Source organism: Thermobia domestica, chromosome 1 (assembly GCF_964235325.1).
Source record: "Thermobia domestica chromosome 1, izTheDome1.hap1.1, whole genome shotgun sequence".
Classification (NCBI taxonomy): Eukaryota; Metazoa; Arthropoda; class Insecta; order Zygentoma; family Lepismatidae; genus Thermobia; species Thermobia domestica.
This window is the reverse complement of record NC_137454.1, coordinates 226718738-226739465: the sequence shown is the minus strand read 5'-3', so window position 1 is coordinate 226739465 and position 20728 is coordinate 226718738. Positions and strand designations below refer to the sequence as shown.

General features: G+C 32.8%; 1 protein-coding gene across 1 annotated transcript in view; it reads left to right on the top strand.

Moving 5' to 3' along the window:
* The window catches only part of LOC145694431 (phospholipase B1, membrane-associated-like), a 165860-nt gene that overhangs the window by 133321 nt on the left and 11811 nt on the right, over window positions 1-20728 (top strand). The window contains exons 3-7 of the mRNA XM_081770643.1: window positions 732-930; window positions 4308-4534; window positions 10411-10573; window positions 14070-14224; window positions 18198-18363. Of these exons, the coding sequence (XP_081626769.1) occupies window positions 732-930; window positions 4308-4534; window positions 10411-10573; window positions 14070-14224; window positions 18198-18363 (910 nt within the window). The remainder of the gene's footprint in view (window positions 1-731; window positions 931-4307; window positions 4535-10410; window positions 10574-14069; window positions 14225-18197; window positions 18364-20728) is intronic.

Genomic DNA, 20728 nt, shown 5'->3' with positions numbered 1-20728 from the left:
TTAAGAGCTAATCCTAATTTTGGGCTGTGTCGCATTAACCATGCCATGTTGCTCGTGTCAGTGGCGTAGGGAAGGGGGCCCAGAGGGGCCGGCCCCCCAAAGAGGTCCGACAATGTACTATGGTACTTTGATTGTAATTTTTGATATATTTTTATGTTTATATATTTTTTGTTTGTAATTTTTCTATATGTACCTATAACAGCACTTGCCCCCCCCCCAAACACACATCCTGGCTACGCTACTGGCTCCTGTCATAATCAATAGTTAGATGAGGTTGTACCTCAATATGAATTTCATCCTAACACATCCCGTGGTTATCTTACAACATAAAACATTAGGTTTTTAAATATTAGTTTTTTCTCTATTTTCTTGGAAACTATGGATGAGGACTTACATTACACTTACCATATAATTTTGTTAGGTTCAATTTATATCCATATTTCTCATCATTGGACATTTTCCCCACGTTAAACATTAATAATATTGTATAATTTCCTTGTTCACATAGATGTTTCCTTTCTTCCTTTCTTTAGTAAATAATAATAATTTTTGTACAATTTCCTTATTCACATATGTTTTTTTCTTCATTTCTTTAATAAGTAATACTCTTCACTCTACAAAGTGTTGAAAACCATTCTACTCGTACTAATCATTAAAGAGAAATTGGGGAAATAATTTTATTTATTGATTAATACTTATGAAACTAATCATCTTCCATATTTCCTTTCCAGTTATTTCAAGGTGAACCATTTCCTTGTGACACAACCAATTTTCGATCTCCATCGCCACCGACCAGTGTTCACAAGCTTAGACCAGGAGACATTGATGTGATAGCTGCCATAGGGGATAGTTTGACAGCAGGAAACGGAATTGCAGCTCGTAACGTAGCCCAACTTTTAGTTGAAAACAGAGGCATCGCTTGTACCATAGGTAAAACGTTATTCTGTTTATGTTTTTATTTGTTTCATAATGTTGCTACTATTGGAGTTATGTAATTTTTAATTCTGATAGCCAGGTTATCTGATTATTGACCAACTTTAACATACTTATAAATTAATTGCAGCAGAAACAAAATCTGCGTAAGGGTATCGTATTTCCAGAGGGTGAAATCATGACATTTCTATGAAGCTTTCCAATTGAACACTACGTTTTATATGATAACCAGCTGAAATGACCGCTTTTCGCACTGGAAGAATACATTTTTAGAAAGTATTTAACTTTATTTTCCCTCTTAGAACATATTTCAATGCATTATATATATATATATATATATATATATATATATATATATATATATATATATATATATATATATATATAAACATAAAATATTCTGCTGTTCCATAAATTTGAAACTCAACCTTGGGATGTTCCCTTTATGCAAAGTGATTGTGATAGAAATCCAGCTTGAGAGATGTACTGTTCGGAAACTCATTTCAAACAAGTTATTCATTTCCCCGTGACGCAACCGCAAACAAACACTAGAGAACGTCGATTTTAATATATCTAAAACAATTATACAAAATGTTCCTCTTTTCCTTTAAAACCAGAAGTCTAGAAGTGCTACGATGCGTGTCCGCTTATTATTAACCATTAACGCTTTTCAGGATTTATGCTGTGTTTTGAGAAGGAGCTCATCAAGTTGGTGGAGCTCATGACGTCATCTATTGCACTTCAAAAATACAACACAAAAGGCTTATTTTATTTTCTCGTAAATGCTGTCTAATAGATTTTATGAGATCCAAGAACACATACATATGTCGTCGACATGACCATTAGACAGAGTACACGTGTTATGGTTTCTTTCCTCCTTCTTCTCTCCCCGTGATTTTCTGTACGAACCAAAATCCTAGGATAAATAGTGATGATGCAGTAGCTACTTGACTGAAAGACTAAAATTTACTTTAAGAATCCCAAAATCCCAAAAGGATTAATGAAAAATTTATTTACCGAGTTCCATCGTCCTAACTGGAGGAACTCGTGAAATACTTTATTTTTGGATGAAATTTTGATCCCCACATCCCTCTTAGGGTCCCGAGAATTATAGAAAATGGTCCGCTTGCTCTTGCTTAAAGCAGGAAATTTCCAAAACGCTGTAATACATTTCCATTTATTCTTAATGCTTATTTTATGTACTGAGTTTAATGATTCTTGTCCGAAGACTACAAGACTCGTACATGAGATTTTCACATAAATTTTGACATCCTTATCCACCCCTTAGGATACTTCCTCGACTTTAAGTGTCCTAGATGGGGGTAGATACTATGTTCTAAAATTTATACTGTTCAGCCATTTTCGTGTAATATGATAACACACAACAGATGTCACCGTTTTCATTATGGGAAAACGTATACCATTTATCAAAAGGAAAATTTTCGAAAACGCTGGGTCCACTCCTAAGGGGAAAAAGAGGGAAATTCTCTATACTATTGAAATTCCTCTTTCTTTATTCAAGTAGTACCCCGCTGTGGGGATTCTCTTAAATTGCAGGTGGGAAATTCGGTACGCAATATCTTCATGTAAAATTACCGAACATGTTATGGAGCGTTTTCGTTAATTCAACTTCTAGAAGGGGAAAGGGTATAATTTCTACAATATTAAAATTTCTCGTTTTGTATTTATTACATCTTCCCGTGCGAAGAGCAAGCCTTTTTGTTATAATATAAGTATCATACGGAAACGATTATTGGCCCTCATTTCATCCCACAACATCCCTGTGCTGTTTCGGCCTGATTTCCCTAGTTGTCAATATAGCAAAGCGGCGTCGCAACTCTATGAGATAAATGACATCAAGGCTGTGCATTGGAGTGCAAATCCATCAAACTGTCCTGAGTTACGATCAATCGAACGGTATTGGGCTCAGGTGAAACACAAGTTGAAACAAACGAAGAAACAGTCCACCAATGTTAGATTTTTGTAAACAATTTAAAGCAGGCCCAAAATCATTCAACAGTAGTAGTGTAAAATTGCTCATGGCACTCTTTAAATCAAAGTTTGTGGTTGTTTATCACAAATTAGTTCTTTCTCATTAGATGTCTATTACTTTATTCACAAATGTTCATACTTTTTGTTATAAACGTATTGTCTCCATATATTATGTTTTTACTGTTTTCTGGCAACTTCTCCGTGTCCATTTTTTCTGGAACAGGCCTCATTTTATCTCAGAGCTCATAGCAAGTCAAGTTAACTAAAGGTTACTTTTTTTCAAGTTAGTCACTAAAATTTACCTTTTTCAACTTTGTCAATATAAGTTGTTTTTTGAGGGGTAAAGTTTTGTGTGTGTGTGTGATTTATGTTTTGTATTGATAGTTTTCTAAGAAAAAAATAAAAATATGGAAAAAGACAGAAACTTATTACTTATTATTCTTCTGAAAATTTCAGTACTTGCTGGCATGTGCAGCTGTGTTGCCACATGTAAACTAAGTCATCTTTATTCTCACTTCAGTCTTTTATTCTTTCTAAAGCAAAGTGGGTGGGTGGTGGGTGCTTAAACTCTCAAGGTGGGTTTGAGAGTTCTTCTGTATCTATTTTTTTTCTAGAACCGTGCAAATATGTAATTAATAATGAACCTCTAAACACAAGTAATCTAATTTCTTTTATTAGCTAACAAACTGAAGAAAAATCATTTTTAATCTTAACATGTAATAACATTACGTATTTCAGCTATGATCCATCCGGCCCAATGTTGATTGAAAAAAAAAAAAAAAAAAAAGAATGTAAAATTCAATTTATGCGCAAGTTTGGCATCAAGATTTAAAGTTACTTTTCGATGAGTTTTTTTGTCACTTTTTCATGAGCTTTTGGGTCACTTTTGATCTATTTAGAAGAGACCAGACCACTATGAGCCCTGTTATCTCTATAATTTTTAATGGTTTAGCTTTCCATGACCTCTGTTCTAATTTTAAAATATATATTTTTGTATTGTTCTATAGTTTGAAAGAGATTATGTTTGATTTACACTTTTTTATAAGTGTTACTCAGATTTTTTTTAGAAGAATCATAAAGCAGTGTGTCGTTACGCATTAGTTTTGTCGTAACGTTAACAAATAACCTCGCTACTAACGTCTCCATTAAAAACTAATTATTTTTATGGATAAAATAACATTTTAATATTGTAATCAACTAATCTAATTAAAAGGAACATCTAACTTTTACTTCCTAGTATTTTCAACGACATTATTTTTTACATATATTTTTTAAGAAATGAAGAATTACACATAAATTTTCATAAATATATACCTGTTTATTATATTTGTTGGAATGATATGTGCAAAATTAAGATTTTTCATTTAAATTATCTCTTATAGGTGGTCAAGGTACGTGGCGTAACTACGTGACATTACCAAATATTCTAAAAGAGTTCAATGGAAACCTCATTGGCTATTCGCTACGAGATTCTTTCTGGTATAACCCCAACTCTCAGTTCAACGTTGCGTTTGGGGGAGCTGGAGATGATGACCTTCTGGGCCAGACGAAAGCATTGTATAAGAGAATGGTTCATCACCCGGATGTCGATATAAAGAAGCACTGGAAGGTACTAACTATCTTTTTCCGAAAATAAAACCGGGTCTTACATTATATTTTTTTTTTTTTTTATCCCGAAGACATATTAGGGTTTGTCTATTTATACAAATTCATAAATATCTGTATACAGTTATTATATGTAAATAAATACAGTGATCCGGCAGCTACTGGGGTATATTTTGGGGGTAGTGCTTATTCTTGAAGTAAGGATTATATTACTAACAATCTGAAAAAAATATATTAGGGTTTATTTTCTGGTTGGGTCTTATTTTCAGGGAAACACGATATTTGTTTAAACATGTTATGGATATAGTGTGCTTGCGTTCCAATATTATGGAATCCGAAAGAATGGACCTTTCTGTGTTTAAGCCAATTCGTTAACTTTTAACAGCAGTTTGAGTAAGTACCAAAGAAACTGCTGTTCGAATATGTTAACAGCTGCTTCAGGAGACACAAATCGCTCACCACATCTTATTTTTCATGTGTGGGAGTAAAGGGAAGTCATTAGGTGTTGAATCCGGTGAATACGGACAATGAGTAATTAAATCAACATTTTTACTGAAAAAATCCAACAGTTTGGTGTGCTGAGTGGGAGCAGGCATTGTGTTGGTGAAGAATGATGCGACGACTTGGGTTTGTTTTACTCAATTCATTGATGAATTCTGGCAAACAAATTGTTGTCTACCACTCAGCATTTACAGTACTTCGATCTTCTGAAGCTACAGTTGCCACATGAGCGGTGTAACCGAAAAAACAAATAATCATTAGTTTGGCAGTTCACCTCAAATCAAATGTTTTGTTGGCTTCGGTTCACTTTGAAATATCCAAAGAGTTGATTACTGCTTAGTTTCGCCTCCTCTGAATAGATCCAAGTTTCGTTCCCTATAACGATGTAGTATATACTAAATTCGATTTAACTCTGTTTTATTTTTTTTACACCTGTTTACACGAGCTTGATCAAGTTCTGTAAGATCCGACAGCTTGAACCTGGGTTCTCCGTATATTCAGGTAGCTGTAACCATGTAATATCGTTGCTTTCATATCAACGTGCAAGAATGCTTGAATCTTATGGTTTGCCACTGACAATTTCAAGCCCAGCATCAACATTACTAGTGACAACAGGTGTGGATGAGCGACCTTTACGAAATGGTCACTGAAAAATGTGCAATCCCGCTGATATTGGGAAAACCAATTGTACACAATTCTATTGGATGGTGCTTCCTCCTGAAAAGCCAAATAAAGTCGCCTAACGATTTATGTTTCAGGTATTCTTCCCGCTAGCATCATCATAGCTCCGTTGGACTAGTTGTTAACTGACCATATAAAATATCCACTTTGCTGTAACCAATCTGGCTTTTCATAATGATAACAACGAAACCAGCAGAAATCTACAATTGTATCTTTAGTTCTCTACAAGTCCAACGAACGAAAACCGAAAGCCATTCTTCAAGTATACGGCCGATTTATCATTCCCTTTGTGGGACTTCTCGTCCTTAAGAAAAATCTACGGTATGACTTTCTCTTCTCCTTATGAGCATATACTGCGTTACTACTTTGCAAACCAAAGAATCAACTTATTAATATGTACCTATACCTAAACAACAAGCGCAGCGAAAACAAAATTATAATAGTAGGAAGACTGTTTAGTTACACAATAAAAACATGTAATGTCGAAAATAGTTAAAGAAGAATTCAATATACAAACTCATAGTACCCACTTAAAAAGCATAATTTATGAGGGCGCAAATATGACAAATCCAAAGAATATATCAACATCATTTAATAAATATGTCACTAATATAGGGCAAACTCTTATTAAGAATAAAGAAACTAGTATAACTAACTTAATGAAACTAAAATTCTTTTTGAAATGTAAGAAATTGATATTCTTAAAACTGGTAAAAGAGAGTAAAATAATCATCGTAATTAAATAAATGAAAAATTCGAATTTGGTTGAGATTGATGAAACATTTGACAATTTGATGCAAAGTTGTTATAAAATATTAATTAAACCATCATGTTGTCGGCCAAATATCTATTTCATTAGCCACAGGAACTTTTTTTTTGGTAAACTAAAAATTGTTAAAACTAAATGTTACATAAGAAAGATAACCGAAATGAACTAGAAGACTATAAACCGATAACATTGCTATCCATGATAGGTAAAATTTTGGAGGAAATAATGTTTTATCGCGTAATGGATTTTATTTATAAATATTCTACTTTATCCAATGCACAACATGTTTTCTTGAAAGGTAAATCTACTAATACAATCATTTTTCATTTTCTTGAAACCCGTAGGAAGTTGTTGGATAGGAAAGAAATATTTTATATTTAACAAAAGTCTTTAATTTAGTAAATCATAATATATTACTAACAATACTTGGTTGTTATGATATTAGAGGCCTAGCAAATAAATGGTTTGAACTATCCTTAAAGATCGGAGGCATACAAGAATAATTAATTATAAACATAAAAATGTGTAGACTATCAAGTGAAGAAATTATTAATCATGGAGTACCACTAGGATAAATTCTAGTGCCACTTCCCTTTCTTTTTTATATAAATGATCATTATGATAATATTAACATTACTTGTGTTACTTTATATGCATATGATACAAATATACTGTGATACTTGGTGGGAAAAATGAAAGCAAATTAGTTTCAGCGTGCCAACTGGCAAGGAACCAACTTTCAAGTTGGATAAATAAAAATGACCTATTATTAATACAAATAAAATATGCCCCTTAGATTTTCATAATGTTAAAAGTAATCAAACCAATACAAGAATAAGAATAGACGATAAAACAGTTAAGTATATAGAAACTACTAGCTTCCTCGGGGTTAAAATTTCTAAAAAAAATATTATCAACTGGAAACCACTTATAGAATATGTAAGAAGTCAGTTAAGAAAACTGTGTTATGCAATTAGATGTGTAAGAGATAAGATTAATGTAAAAACAGTTAAGTGTATATATTACTCAAATTTTCATTGTATGATAAAATATGACTTGATGTTCTGGGGAAATACACCTAAAAGTTTTGTCATCTTTAGACTACAGAGGAGAGTGATAAGAATACTAGCAGGGGTAGAAAATTGAACTCTCCTTGCAGAAACAAATCGACTCTTCCCCCAATGTATTTGTTTGAAACATTAATACATATGAAAAAATATAGTAGTGAATTGTTAACAAAGACATTCACAGACACAGGACAAGAAGTAAAGAAGGCATTCACTTGTACAGTCCACAGCAAAACATCTGCAACATGAGCTTGTAAGTTTATTGTGAAATGATGAAGTCTTTTGCTCCAAAATAAGTGTGCAGGGGAGGACGCCGAGGTTCCTCTTGGCGTGATTCGTGCCACTTAGACGTTATGTTGATTCCCTGGGCTGTTAGGCGTGGTTTCACAATAAACTTACATACTCATTTTGCAGGTTTTTTGTTGCGGATTGTACAAGGAAGACATTCATTTGTATACACAGAGAACGAACAAATATTTTAAATCAGTTATTCACAAAGGTACTGTCTTATACAATCCACTTCCATAGTTTTTTAAAAAATTAGGCCTCTGTAAGCAGCTTTAGGATGCAGGGGACTTTCAGCTCAGCCTTTCTGTCCTCATCTTTCCCAATATATTTTTCGGTCGGTGACGTCACGTGGAGGTATCGCCAAGAATGTTACAAAATAGAGGATCTGTCCATACCACAAAATCTTGAAGCCATATATCACAGCCATACTTATCCTATGATTGGTTATTTTCCTACCTGTGAAAGGTTATTCCGGGTAATTTCTTCTCACTCATATTTGTACAGCCATACATGTAGCACATAACCATAGTATAAATTTGAAGCAATGACTTAAGTAAAAATAAACGGCAGACATACTACATGTCTGCATATGAATATCACAATGTTTTGAGCCAACATATATGGCATAGACGAGAATAGCCAATGAGACGTATCAATGATTTTTTTTTTTTTTTTTTTAGCTTCTGGGCAGATCCTCTATTTTATGACATCCTTGGGTATCGCAAAGTGTCGTTCAAGAGAACTAGTAAAATACTGCATACTCGACTATGCTAATTGGTGTACTATTTCAAGATGGGCAAAAGTCCGTCCACATAACCTCACGGACAGGGAATCAATTAGAACACTAAACGCGAACGGGGGCCACCTGTTAATTTATATACCTTGTTTAGGATCAAAGTTAGAAAGTATTTGGTAGAACAATGCTTTTACTCTGCTGAAGAATATGCTTAAAGTAATTCGTATGCGTAAAATTAAATGTGTAATAAGGTGAATTAGGGAATCTAGAATAATCCATATGCAATAATTGTATATATGTTTATGTATATATTTTAAACTGACATGTCCAGTTTGTTGTATGACGATAAACGGATGCAATAAATTATAATTATGATTATGACTATAACAACATTACTAGCGTTTAACTAGAACAAAAAGCCTGAAAATGAGGCACATGTCAATGGATAGGTCTTATTGTGCTGAATAAAATAACATGCATTACTATAGAAAAGATTATACGTAATTTTTGAGAAAATAGACAAAATAAATTTCTTTGTAAACCTAAAAATTAATACTGCCTTCAAACAAGAACCATGCCACTTATTATGGTGAAACTAAAGACATAATATACCTTTATTAAGTTTAATGTTATGACACCAGCAGGACGAAAAAACAGAGTATGATTAATGAGATATTTCCTAAAAGTGTCGTTAACTCTTAATTTTAAATTTTTCTGTTTAACTAAGATATTGTCCAAACATAAGGCATACGCTAGTCGATAGATCACACCAATCTAAACTACGCATCATATTTGTAAGTAAACTTCCATCTGTACTTTTCCAGAATTTCGAAAAAGTTCACTTTTATGGCACCAAGAAGTATGTCGTTTGTTCCTAAATACTACTACTACTACTACTACTACTACTACTACTACTACTACTACTACTACTACTACTACTACTACTACTACTAATAATAATAATAATAATAATAATAATAATAATAATAATAATAATAATAACAGGATGCAAAATTTTAAAGTCAGACGCACTCGCCAATCCAAAGATCATGGTCGCCAGTATCTCTCAAGTACAAATTATGAAACGTCCCCCCCGTCCCGCGGCCTTTGGTTTGACAAAGAAAAATATTAGATTAGAGCATAAAATTTCAAAACCAGACACTTAGGTACTGGATAATTACTTTTGAATTGAACAATTCATATACCGGTACATGTTAAAAATATCCTACTTTGACTACACGTTTGTATAACTCTCTTTCTCTGCATTGAAATACCAGTTCTTGACTCCATTTCAGATCAAAGTCCTTAAGTGAAGGGCCATTGATGGAAATTGTCAGCAAATCATCCAGTATCAGGTAAACCATTTCGATTGAAAGTGAGAAAGGAAAAGCGAATTACAACGTTATAAAGTCTTCACTCTTCATGTTTGTTGTGAAACTTCACATTACGTGTTTTCTCTCACTGAGTGACTATTTTCGTGCGAAAAGAAACTGTGCAGCCGTCTGCTTTTAGGCAAACCCCCCCTACTGAATACTGGTCGCCAGCTCTAAATTTCTAGTCGCCAATGGCGACCTGGTGACCGGAAATTTCGCGCCCTTATAATAATAATAATAATAATAATAATAATAATAATAATAATAATAATAATAATAATAATAATAATAATAATAATAATAATTGATAGATTTTATTTGGCTTTAAGAAATAGTTATTCATTTCTGTACTTCATATTATGTAGCTAAGTAACACTGTTAACTAACAGACTATCTATTGTTGTTTATATTTTCCTATGCTCCCTTTGCACATAGCACTTACAATTTAATTTTACTTATTTATAGCTCATAAGTATATTGTCAGGAAATAACGACATTTGCACCAACATCTGCTACGAAAATACTTTAAGCGTTGCAGTGGAAAAACATAGGAAGCGCCTGCAGGAGGTTTTAGACTTCTTGCAACAAAGATTACCAAGGACTTTGGTGAACCTTATTTCTGTTCCCGGTAAGAGGTAGGATATTTTAATTTCTGAACGCTATCCTCTAACTCTTTCTCTTGCCTTTAAATGTTGTTAAGCTCTTATATCTACAGAGGATGGGTCAATGTATGATTCTAGCAAATCCTCACATACCTCAAACAGATTTCTGGCTAGAGAGTGTAATGCCTAACTGTAAAACACATTCAAAATTGACGGGGTTAGTTTCTAAATTAAAAAAAAAAAAAAGTAAAATTAATTGTACGAAAATGAATCGTCGATGTTCATTGTTATTGAAAGCATAAGGAAATTTCATACTTCTTATAGTACAAAGATGTAATCATAGTTCATTCTTCTTGAACTTCACTGAATCACTAATAATAATAATATACATTGTCAAGTTAACACATTTTTTTCTAGTTTAACGCTCCACGCTTATGCACCGAGGCCAAGCAAAACGATGATGATACGTAAATGGAGAAAACAGGAGAACCTCGAGACTATTCACCTACACGGTATTGTCCATCACCGAATCCACTTGGAGGGAATGGGAATCGAACAATTGATCTCACACGCCAGAAGTGGGGACTCTACAACTCTATTTCACTACTAGTTGTAGATCACTTTTTCAATCTCTTTCAGGTTTTGGCACACAAACTTTGTAATTTAAAATCCTACGGTACATCTGTAACAATTTCACTTTTTTGTTTCTTTCCTTTACATTTTTGATCATAAAGAAACATTACAGGTACACAATATATATACACATGCAATTGAATAACAGAAAATCATTTGAGGTGATTAATAAATACTTTATTATTGCAGAAAATGAAAAATACTTATTTTGTAATGGGAATCTGCATCATTAATTAGATCCTTCGTTACACAGAAGAGGTTTCGTCGTGACACTCTGCGTAAAAGTGACTGTTGTAGGTAGATTGCAAATAATATAAGCATTTGTACTGTGCATTTTCCTCTTGGTAGGGTTTACTTTTTTTTTTTTTTTTTTTTTTTTTTTACAAGTATATATCAGAATATGTTACATACTTGTTATCGTAGAGATACTAAAGATCAAGAAAAAACGTTCAAATTTCAAGCTTTCTTAATATAGCTTAAAAATATATGAATCAATTATTTCAAAATCCATGCTTATTTTATTCTTAATGATACCCACATTTACATTTTGTTTCGAGTTAATCAACAAAACATGTATATACAATTAGAAATGAAACGAAATTCATTTAGTATTCTGAACCCTGTACCACTATATAGAGACTTTGGAATGATGGAGAAAATACAGGATTATTTTAAAATTGTATGGTTGCTCTTTAAAATATCATATGTATAATTACCGGCCAATATGAAAGGTTCTCTCTTTGGTCGAGAAATTTGAAGCTTAAAATAATCATGCCTGTTGTTCTGTATGGTTGCAAAACATAATCACTTACTCTGGAGGAAGAACTTTGACTGAAAATGTTTGAGAACAAGATCCTAAGACGAATATTCGGATCCAAGAGGGACGGGAATATAGAATGGAAGAAACTTCATAACGAGGAACTGTATAATTTATATTGTTTACAAAACATTGTTAGTGGCATCAAATCTAGGAGGCTAGTTTATGTAGTCAGAATGAAAGAAAGTAGGAGCGGTTTCAAAGTTTTAACTGGAAATCCAATCGAAGAACGATCATTAGGAAGACCTAAGCGCAGATGAGAGGATAATATTAAGATCGATCTCGCAGAAATAGGAATACAAAGTAGATGATGTATATCCAGTTCGCTAAGGATGGAAATCAGTGGAAAGCTTTTGAAAATGTGGCATTGAATCTCCGGGTACCGTAAGCCATAGAGTTAGTTTTTATATATATATATACATACAGGGTGGTAGGTAACTCCACCGAAAAGCTTTGGGAGGTGGTTCCTTATGCGAGATAAAAGAAAAAATTTCTAATAAACATGGGTCGAAAAACGTCTCCTTTCAGAGTTATGATCTACCGAAAATTCGAAATATCACATTTCAAAACGCCCTGGCTTAGAATCTATAGGGCCTATCCCAAGCGGTTTAAGGAATTACACATAAACTGGTATACGTTCTATCAAAATATCCATGTTTCAGAATTCACCGGTACCAGCGAAACGAATGCATCATTAGTACTTAGAGTATTCCTATACTTCAACTTTCTTTTTACAGTTACTTTCACCGATAACGGAGGATGGTAAAACATGGATATTTAGATAGAGCCAATACTAGTTCCTATGTAATTCCTTAAATCACTTGGGATAGGTCCTATAGTTTCTAAGTTAGGTAGTTTTGAAAAGTGATTTTTCGAATTTTCAATGAATCATAACTCTGAAAGGAGACGTTTTTCGATCCATGTTTATTAGAACTTTTTTCTTTCATTTCATATAAGGAATCGCCTCCCAAAGTTTTTCGGTGGAGTTGCCTACCAGCCTGTATATATATATATTTCTTTAGTCGTCTACAACTATACCCTTACTAGCGTTGACGGTTTGCTCTGTTGAGATAGTAGATGTGTACCTTCACGTGGTGTGTCTTAAACAATGTCCTACTCTTTAAGAAAATTCTTGTGCAGTTCAAAATTCGGGAACACAGCTCTCGAAAGCCAATCACTACCTGCATTTTCCGATTTTCAGAGTTGCGTCAGATGTTAGATTTGATGAATGTCCTTTACTCGTGTTTCAAATATATGTTGTGATAACCTTAGTCAATATTTAGTTAGTGAGCTTCTTCGTGGCTACGCTGTTAGCGTACGGGCCTTTGGCGTGGGAGATATGAGTTCGATTCCTGGCAAGAGCTCATGTGGTTCGGATTCCAAGGATGTTAAATTACAAATCAATTAACTCAATATTTTGTTAGCGCCATCAAGAAAAGACTGAATTATTGAGTACTCTGCGAATATGTCTAAAGAGCTTCAGTGATATTGTAGTATTGACGGACGTGTTTATATTGTAGTATCTTTATTTGTTTCTGTTAAGAGCTCTCCCGTTATTATTTTTTCAACGACTTTCGCCATGCCAGTGATATATGTTCTCTGTATGATTTACAGCACTAAATTTTTTGTAAGATTCTTAAAATAGTATTTTAAAATTTACCATTGTTTTGTTTCAGAAAGAAGTGTATTATTATGTGTTTATGTAAACAAATATTACGGAGAGAAACTTATTTAGAATTTTCAAATATTCTTCTAATTTGTAGCATTTTCAAGTATCCTTTTATTTTAAAGTATTTCTTGAAGAAAGAAATTTTTCTATTATTTAATTCCGTCTTGGATAAGAATAAAAGGATTTTTGAAGAGAGGTAGATAGTATGGTTTGTTTGAAGTTGACTCTAGATGGGTAACACAAAATCACAGAAAAATAAGTTCGACTTTTAAAGACTGTTTTATATATGCCGCAAACTACACTCTAAGTTTATGAAATATAAGCCTATATATAAAGAATCCATAAGTTGAATATGATCTTAACTTACAGATTCTTGTGACTTAGCCTATTTTATTTTTTACAGATCATTTTCTTCTGACTAGAATGAAAGGAAAACCACTTAGATGTCAATTGTTACATCCATTTGAGTGTGGATGCCTTTTCAGTCGAAGAGGAGAAATGCTTAGAGATGAGTACAAAAAAATCATTCGTGGATTCCAGCAAGTAGAAAAGGAATTGGTAAGCAACCACGTGATTATTACTCACTTTCTGTGATTTACTCCTGTCCATTGTAATGTTTCATCATCTCGATTAGCGCCCTTTCTATTTATCAGCACATAGATCATCTTCTCTATATTTGCTTCCACCTCTATTCTTTTACTAGTGTGAGGACTTATAGATCATAATATAGAATTTTATAAAATTGTATTCTGACACAAACACCAAAACCTTGAAAAAGGCATAACAAAGAAGCCAGCATTTTTTCAGGTATGTAGATGACACACTTGTAATATTTCTACTATTACAGAGATTGTGGGAATTAAGAAACAAATGGTATAAACTTCTGAACATGAGTGTTTAACTAGTGCTTCGAAAGTAGATTCGTTCCTAAAGTAATATAGATACTTCTGTATTCAGAAGTCAAGTTGAGTAGAAGTACGAGATCTCTGGAATTATATCGGGGCTAATACTACATGATCTCAACACTCTAATTGGGCATCTGTGTGTTGTATTAGGTAAATAAATAAATAAAATAATTTGATTGCTCAATAACAGAAGCTAATCGCCGAACATGAAACTCGACGAAACAAACAATAATTTGTTTTATATATATTAATAAAAGGAGGAAACAACCGATTTAAACTTAATTTTTTATACAACAAATCCTCTGTAGGTGGGAATTCAATAACATACGAAGAGTGAAAAAGTGATTGACTGGACCGAGACTCGAACCTGGAATCTCCTACAAATCGTTCCGATGCGTTAAGCACCCCGCCAATGTGTAGTGGTTAATGCATCGTTACGACATGCTGGAGATCGCGAGTTCGAGTTCCAGTAGAGTCAATCACTTTTTCACTCTTTATATATCAATAGTTTGTTTCGTTGAGATTCATGTTCGACGATTGCTTTCTGTAGACTAAAGCAGAAAGTAAGAAATAGATAGCTAATGATATGATATTGGAAATGAACGTACTCGCAAACAAGGCAAGACAGGACTTCCATCCCAATGTAACGCCTTAAGTAAAATAAATCTAACGCGAAAATTCGTTCTTCTTACGATAGTAGAGACCCGTTATGGATGTATGGCTAGTATTCCGTATTCTGCGAGAGAGAGTTTTGGAAAGTTTGGTTAACAACTATTACTACTATTACCACCACCACTACCAATACTACCACTACTACTACCACTGCTATTATCACCACAACAACAACGATTACTACTATTAATGATAATAATTAAATAAATAAACAAATAAATAACGAAAAATCTCAAAGGGAGCTCATGTAATTGGTTCTCACATTAAGCTGTAGGACCATGTTTTATATAGCCACGATGCTGTAAAGTTGTTTCAACTTTAGTACTGAATCTTTTGTGTGTGAAAATGGTGACATTAAAGTTAACTTTGTAGTATGAATGGAAATGCAGGGGCCGCGGTGGCTCAGTTGTAGAGCGTTCACCTTTGGTGCATGGGGTCCCTGATTCGATCCAAGCTGGCGCCAAGTGAACTTTGTATTGGACAAACACCGTATGCGTGGGTTTCCTCGGGGTACTCTCGTTTCTTTCTGCTTTCTTCATTCCACCATTTCATTTATTTCTCATTATCACCGTCTCCTTTAGCCTAACCGACATAACCGTGGGACGTAAAACTAAAGATTCCATGTCATTTCATTTCACGAATGGAAATGCATTTCTTTATAATAGCTCAGAATCCTTCCTCATTCATCTTTTCTTAATTGAACTTCCGAAATAAAAAGTATAATACTCTAGGTTGTAGTGCCAAGTGATGGGAGATAAGAGAACCAAAAACGTAGTTTAAGCATAATCACAAAACTGAAATCAAATTAGGAATGTTTATTTTGGTATTCAATGTCCTAAAGCAATATACAGAAACAGACATAGCATAATTTTTCTAATTCAGATTTTAATTTTATTATTTACCAGTTTCAGTTTTCTTATGTGAAACTACTGAATAGATTTTGTAACAACGTTCATAAAATGCATCTAATACTTTTATTTTAAGAAAATGAAGGTCAAATATTATATTTCGTTTAGAAACATGAAATTTCAAGTTTTAACTTCTGTAAAAGTTTTCAATTATGTTGCTGCTATGAAGTATTTAAACCAATTTGAATTATCGTTCGAATTTTGGAGATTTAAAATCCTGAACTCGAGTCAATTTGCTCTCTGCACTGACACATATTTTTTCCTGATTCTTTACCGGAGTGTCACTTCTCCCTCAAAATCTGTGCCGTAGTATCGCTCCACTCTATTTTGACTCCACTACACTCCTGAGTGTTTAGCAATTTGAAATAAGTTATATATTTTTTGTTCTTATATGTAATTTAAATATATGCATATAAGAAGTTTCTTAAACCACTATAATTATGACGATACCACATAAAACTGCATACAGCTAGGAACAATGTGTGTGATAACTTCATATTTATTTACAACTTTTCAAGTAAATCCTTAATTCAGACAATGCAGTACTTTTAATAGGATAACGAAATTAAATATATCGACCAATGTATTTATTAAAATTTAACCTTTTGGACAGTAAACAATTAATGTTTAGCCTATTCATGTTTATTTATATTTTATTAAGAAGTCGAAGTCATATATACAAGTTTCTAAGGGCTTTCTATTCAGAACTGAAGACAAAATAATTTATGCATTAATCTAGCAAGAAAGATATCACTGATGTAAAGAAAATAAGTATTTGAAACAAATTCTTCTACAAATAAGTTCAGAGATTTCCGAAACGAGGTCAATAATCAAATTTATTAACGAGATTGTATGCACACGGATACAATCGTTATTTGTTTTTCGTTTATTCATTTTTATGAAGTATCTTTTTAACCCTTTAATTGGCAAGCATTGATAGCATTACCATTATCATATTTCGTTTGTTTTTGTGTTTGAACCATGTCTTCCTAATCATAATCTCGTAATTTTGGAGTATTTTTGTACTTTGGTTACAAAATACAGAATCTTAATTTCAAAGCAACATTGCCATAAAATTGGTCTTATGTGTAATTACTGAGCAGCATTGCCCTATTATGGTCAAATAGCATAAGAATACTCTCAGTAATTAGCAGCAGTTTCGTTGAAATATTTTCCTACATAGCAAGAAAACACATAAAAAAAATAAATAAAAATAAAAGAACTTTCGCGGAACGTAGAAGATAAAGCTTCTACAATACTAAATTTGACTGTTCCCTGTTGACGAAGATTAGAAGTATCTAAAGAAGCAACCTGCAAATCATATATGAATATTATATGAAAGCAATAATGCCAACTAAATAATTACTGAAATCATAATTCATGCGGATAACGCAATAGAATGTGGTGTTGCTTGAGAGCAACAGTGCCAAATAAAGGGTTAATGTTAATTTTGAATAAGAAACTTAGTTTAAAATTCAGTTTTACTTTTATAATTACTAATTCTATCTGGTTTTGAGAGTTGGCGAGGTTCTCTCATCGTCAAATGGCTTGTAGACGCGCCAAAAATTGTTCGTAGATGTATAAGCAAAACTTTTCCTAATGTACATACTCTAGTTATTGCAATTATTGCCTGATTATGTCATGCTTTTCACAGAAAATAAATGGTGTGCTTTAACTCACAATAATATATATATAAATGAAATATTTCATGTATACACACACACACACACACACATATATATATATATATATATATATATATATATATATAAATGAAATATTTCAGAAGTCATGGTATATGAAACAAAAGTATACCATGTTTAATTTAGCTATGTTAAGTATTCTATTCATGTGAGGAAAAGGTACTTCCATACTTAAACTTTCAATATGCTTTTGAAGAAAGAAAGAAAGAAAAAAAGTAGAGAAAATATGTTTAATACTCCACTTATACATGCATTGTATTAAAAAAAATCAAATATAGATTAATAATTATTGGCGAACGATTCTATTTATTGAACTTATTTCTTTTCTTTAAAATTATATTAGGCAGCCAGTGGAAAATACGATACACGAGATGATTTCACAGTAGTAAATCAACCATTTCCAGTTAACGTAACAATACCCGAGATAAAAACAAGATATGGGAATATGACAGATTTGACATACATGTCTCAAGACTGTTTTCATTTAAGTCAAAAGGGACATGCTACGTGTAAGTAAAAGAATATTTCTTAATACTTTACATATTTTAATGAATAGAAGAGCTTCAAGCACGATTTTCAGAAGTTTGATGTCTAGCTATATCGTTCCAGTGATAGAAGTGACTAACTGATAAGAAAGGTGATCTATTCCGAAAGGAAATGATCTTACCTTAGCTAATTTATAAAAGGTATATACCACTACAATTCGATATATATAGTAGAAAATCAATATCTACCTTAAGGACAGAAGGCAGAAACGCTAAAATTCACACAAAATTAAAATTTTTACCCAGTATATCTTAAAAACTATTTTAACCTTTCCTCTTGAAGATGCATATTAATTTTTGAACGAAATATACATGTATCTACATGCAGTGTTAAGATGTAATTGTTATTGGAGTCGTGTCGAGGTAGAATCTGATTTTAATCTTGATTTTTAGTTTTTCTTAGGGTGACTTGTATAATATGATTGTTCTCGCTTATGAATTATTTCATATTTGTTCTACCATATAGTGCATTCTCTTTGAAAAAGGTCATTGATAATTTGGTTCAAAATATATTGACTTGTAGTGTTGCACGTTATTACGGGGAAATTTTTGAGGTAAGATTTTATTTTATTCCTTTGTGTATATATGTGTGTTGACTCTATAATAAGATTATTTTCTAACACTTTTTTTTCTGTTTTGAATAAAACTTTCTTGATCTAGATAGTTTATACTATATGTATGTGTGTGTAATACATAACATTTAGCTCGCAAATTGACTATTCAGAGAAAATAATAGTGCAGAAGATTTTTTAAAAGAAAAATTTGTGCACATTGGTTGAAAGATATGTTAAGTACCTACCTCAAGCTGGAATATTATCATGTAACTTTCCTTACATGGCGTATCCTAAGGGAGAATGGGGTTAAAAATTCATGGCAGAAATAGAATATCTTACTACACTTTCATTGATGTGCGTATCCTAAGGAGGAGAGGAGGCTCAAACATTATCCTTGAATCTAATTCTCCTCGTGCAAAGAACGGGCACTTCAGCTAGTATGAAACCAAAAGTAATGCGGCTATTTTTCCTTTGTTTTTGTTAGATACTTGCATATTAATATAAACAGATAAAATGTCTTTCTCCATGTGTCAGTTCATCACAAATTGAGAACGCTTCACTTTAGAAAGGAAATTACACCTCTACCTTCTCAACACTAACGGCAATCAGATCCTGGAACTCCGTAATTCTTCTTGCGTATCTGATAGAATATTTGAAGCACAGTACAATTATTGAATGTCATAAAACACCTTTAATCGTAAAATATATTGTAGAAACCTAAATTGGCAATTGAAAATGTAAAAAAAATCCATTTCCAATAATTTTAAAAAAGACTTGTTATTTATCTTAGACAAAAAGCGACATCCATTCAATAAAGTCATTTTTTATCTCTAGTTTCTGAGCTTGAGGTACTATCCCAGTGTTTGCCTGGCGTGTTTTGAGTGAAACTCGGGACAATTGAGTCAGGAATTTGAATCATTCCTGTAAGAGGAATTCTATTCCTGTTCTCTATTACATAAAATTATGCAACTCTTTGTTACTCTAGAAAATTGTGTACTTACTCCTATCTAGAAATTGAAGTTTAAGAGAATGTGAGTGGTGCAAAGTGTGTCCCACGAAACGCGTATGGAACTTCACGGATTCCTTGTGCATTTTTTTCTTATTTCTAAGTTTAGTTCAATGTCTCATCATTTATACTGTGCACCAGGGTTAAGGGTGACTGTGACGATATGGATAATAGTGGTAGCATAACGAAAGTGATACGAAGCGGGAGAACACCGAGAAACCTATGCACGCAATGTTTGTCTAACACAAAAATGACAAAACGCATTTGGCGGAAGCTGGGATCGAACTAGGAACAGCGCCAGACGTGAACTATCGCGATCCCACAAGGAAATTCAATAGTTTCATGTGTACAGTAGAACATAAAAGCTTAAATGCTATTTTAAATAGAAATATGGCTTTAAGTATACTACATAATTTAATAAAACCCAATATTACCCAATAGAACCCAATTTTGCCCAATAAAACCCAATTTTACCCAATAAAACCCACTGGGCCGGGTTTCTTTAAAACATTGTTCTGGGCCGTTTTTTTTTTTTTTTTAATCTGGATTTTCACAACCCAGGTAGGCACAGAAGAAAACGAAGAGTGGTACATTTCTCTCTGAAAGCATAATAGAAGAAAAATATGATGAAGTAATTGATAGACGTAGTATAGTGATAAAGTAAGAATTAATTTACACTTTCAGTAATTTCTTGTCTTAAAGATCTGAAACTTATACATGGATATCTTTGATTTTCCCCTTCGCTCATAGAAATAACTTAAATAAGAAT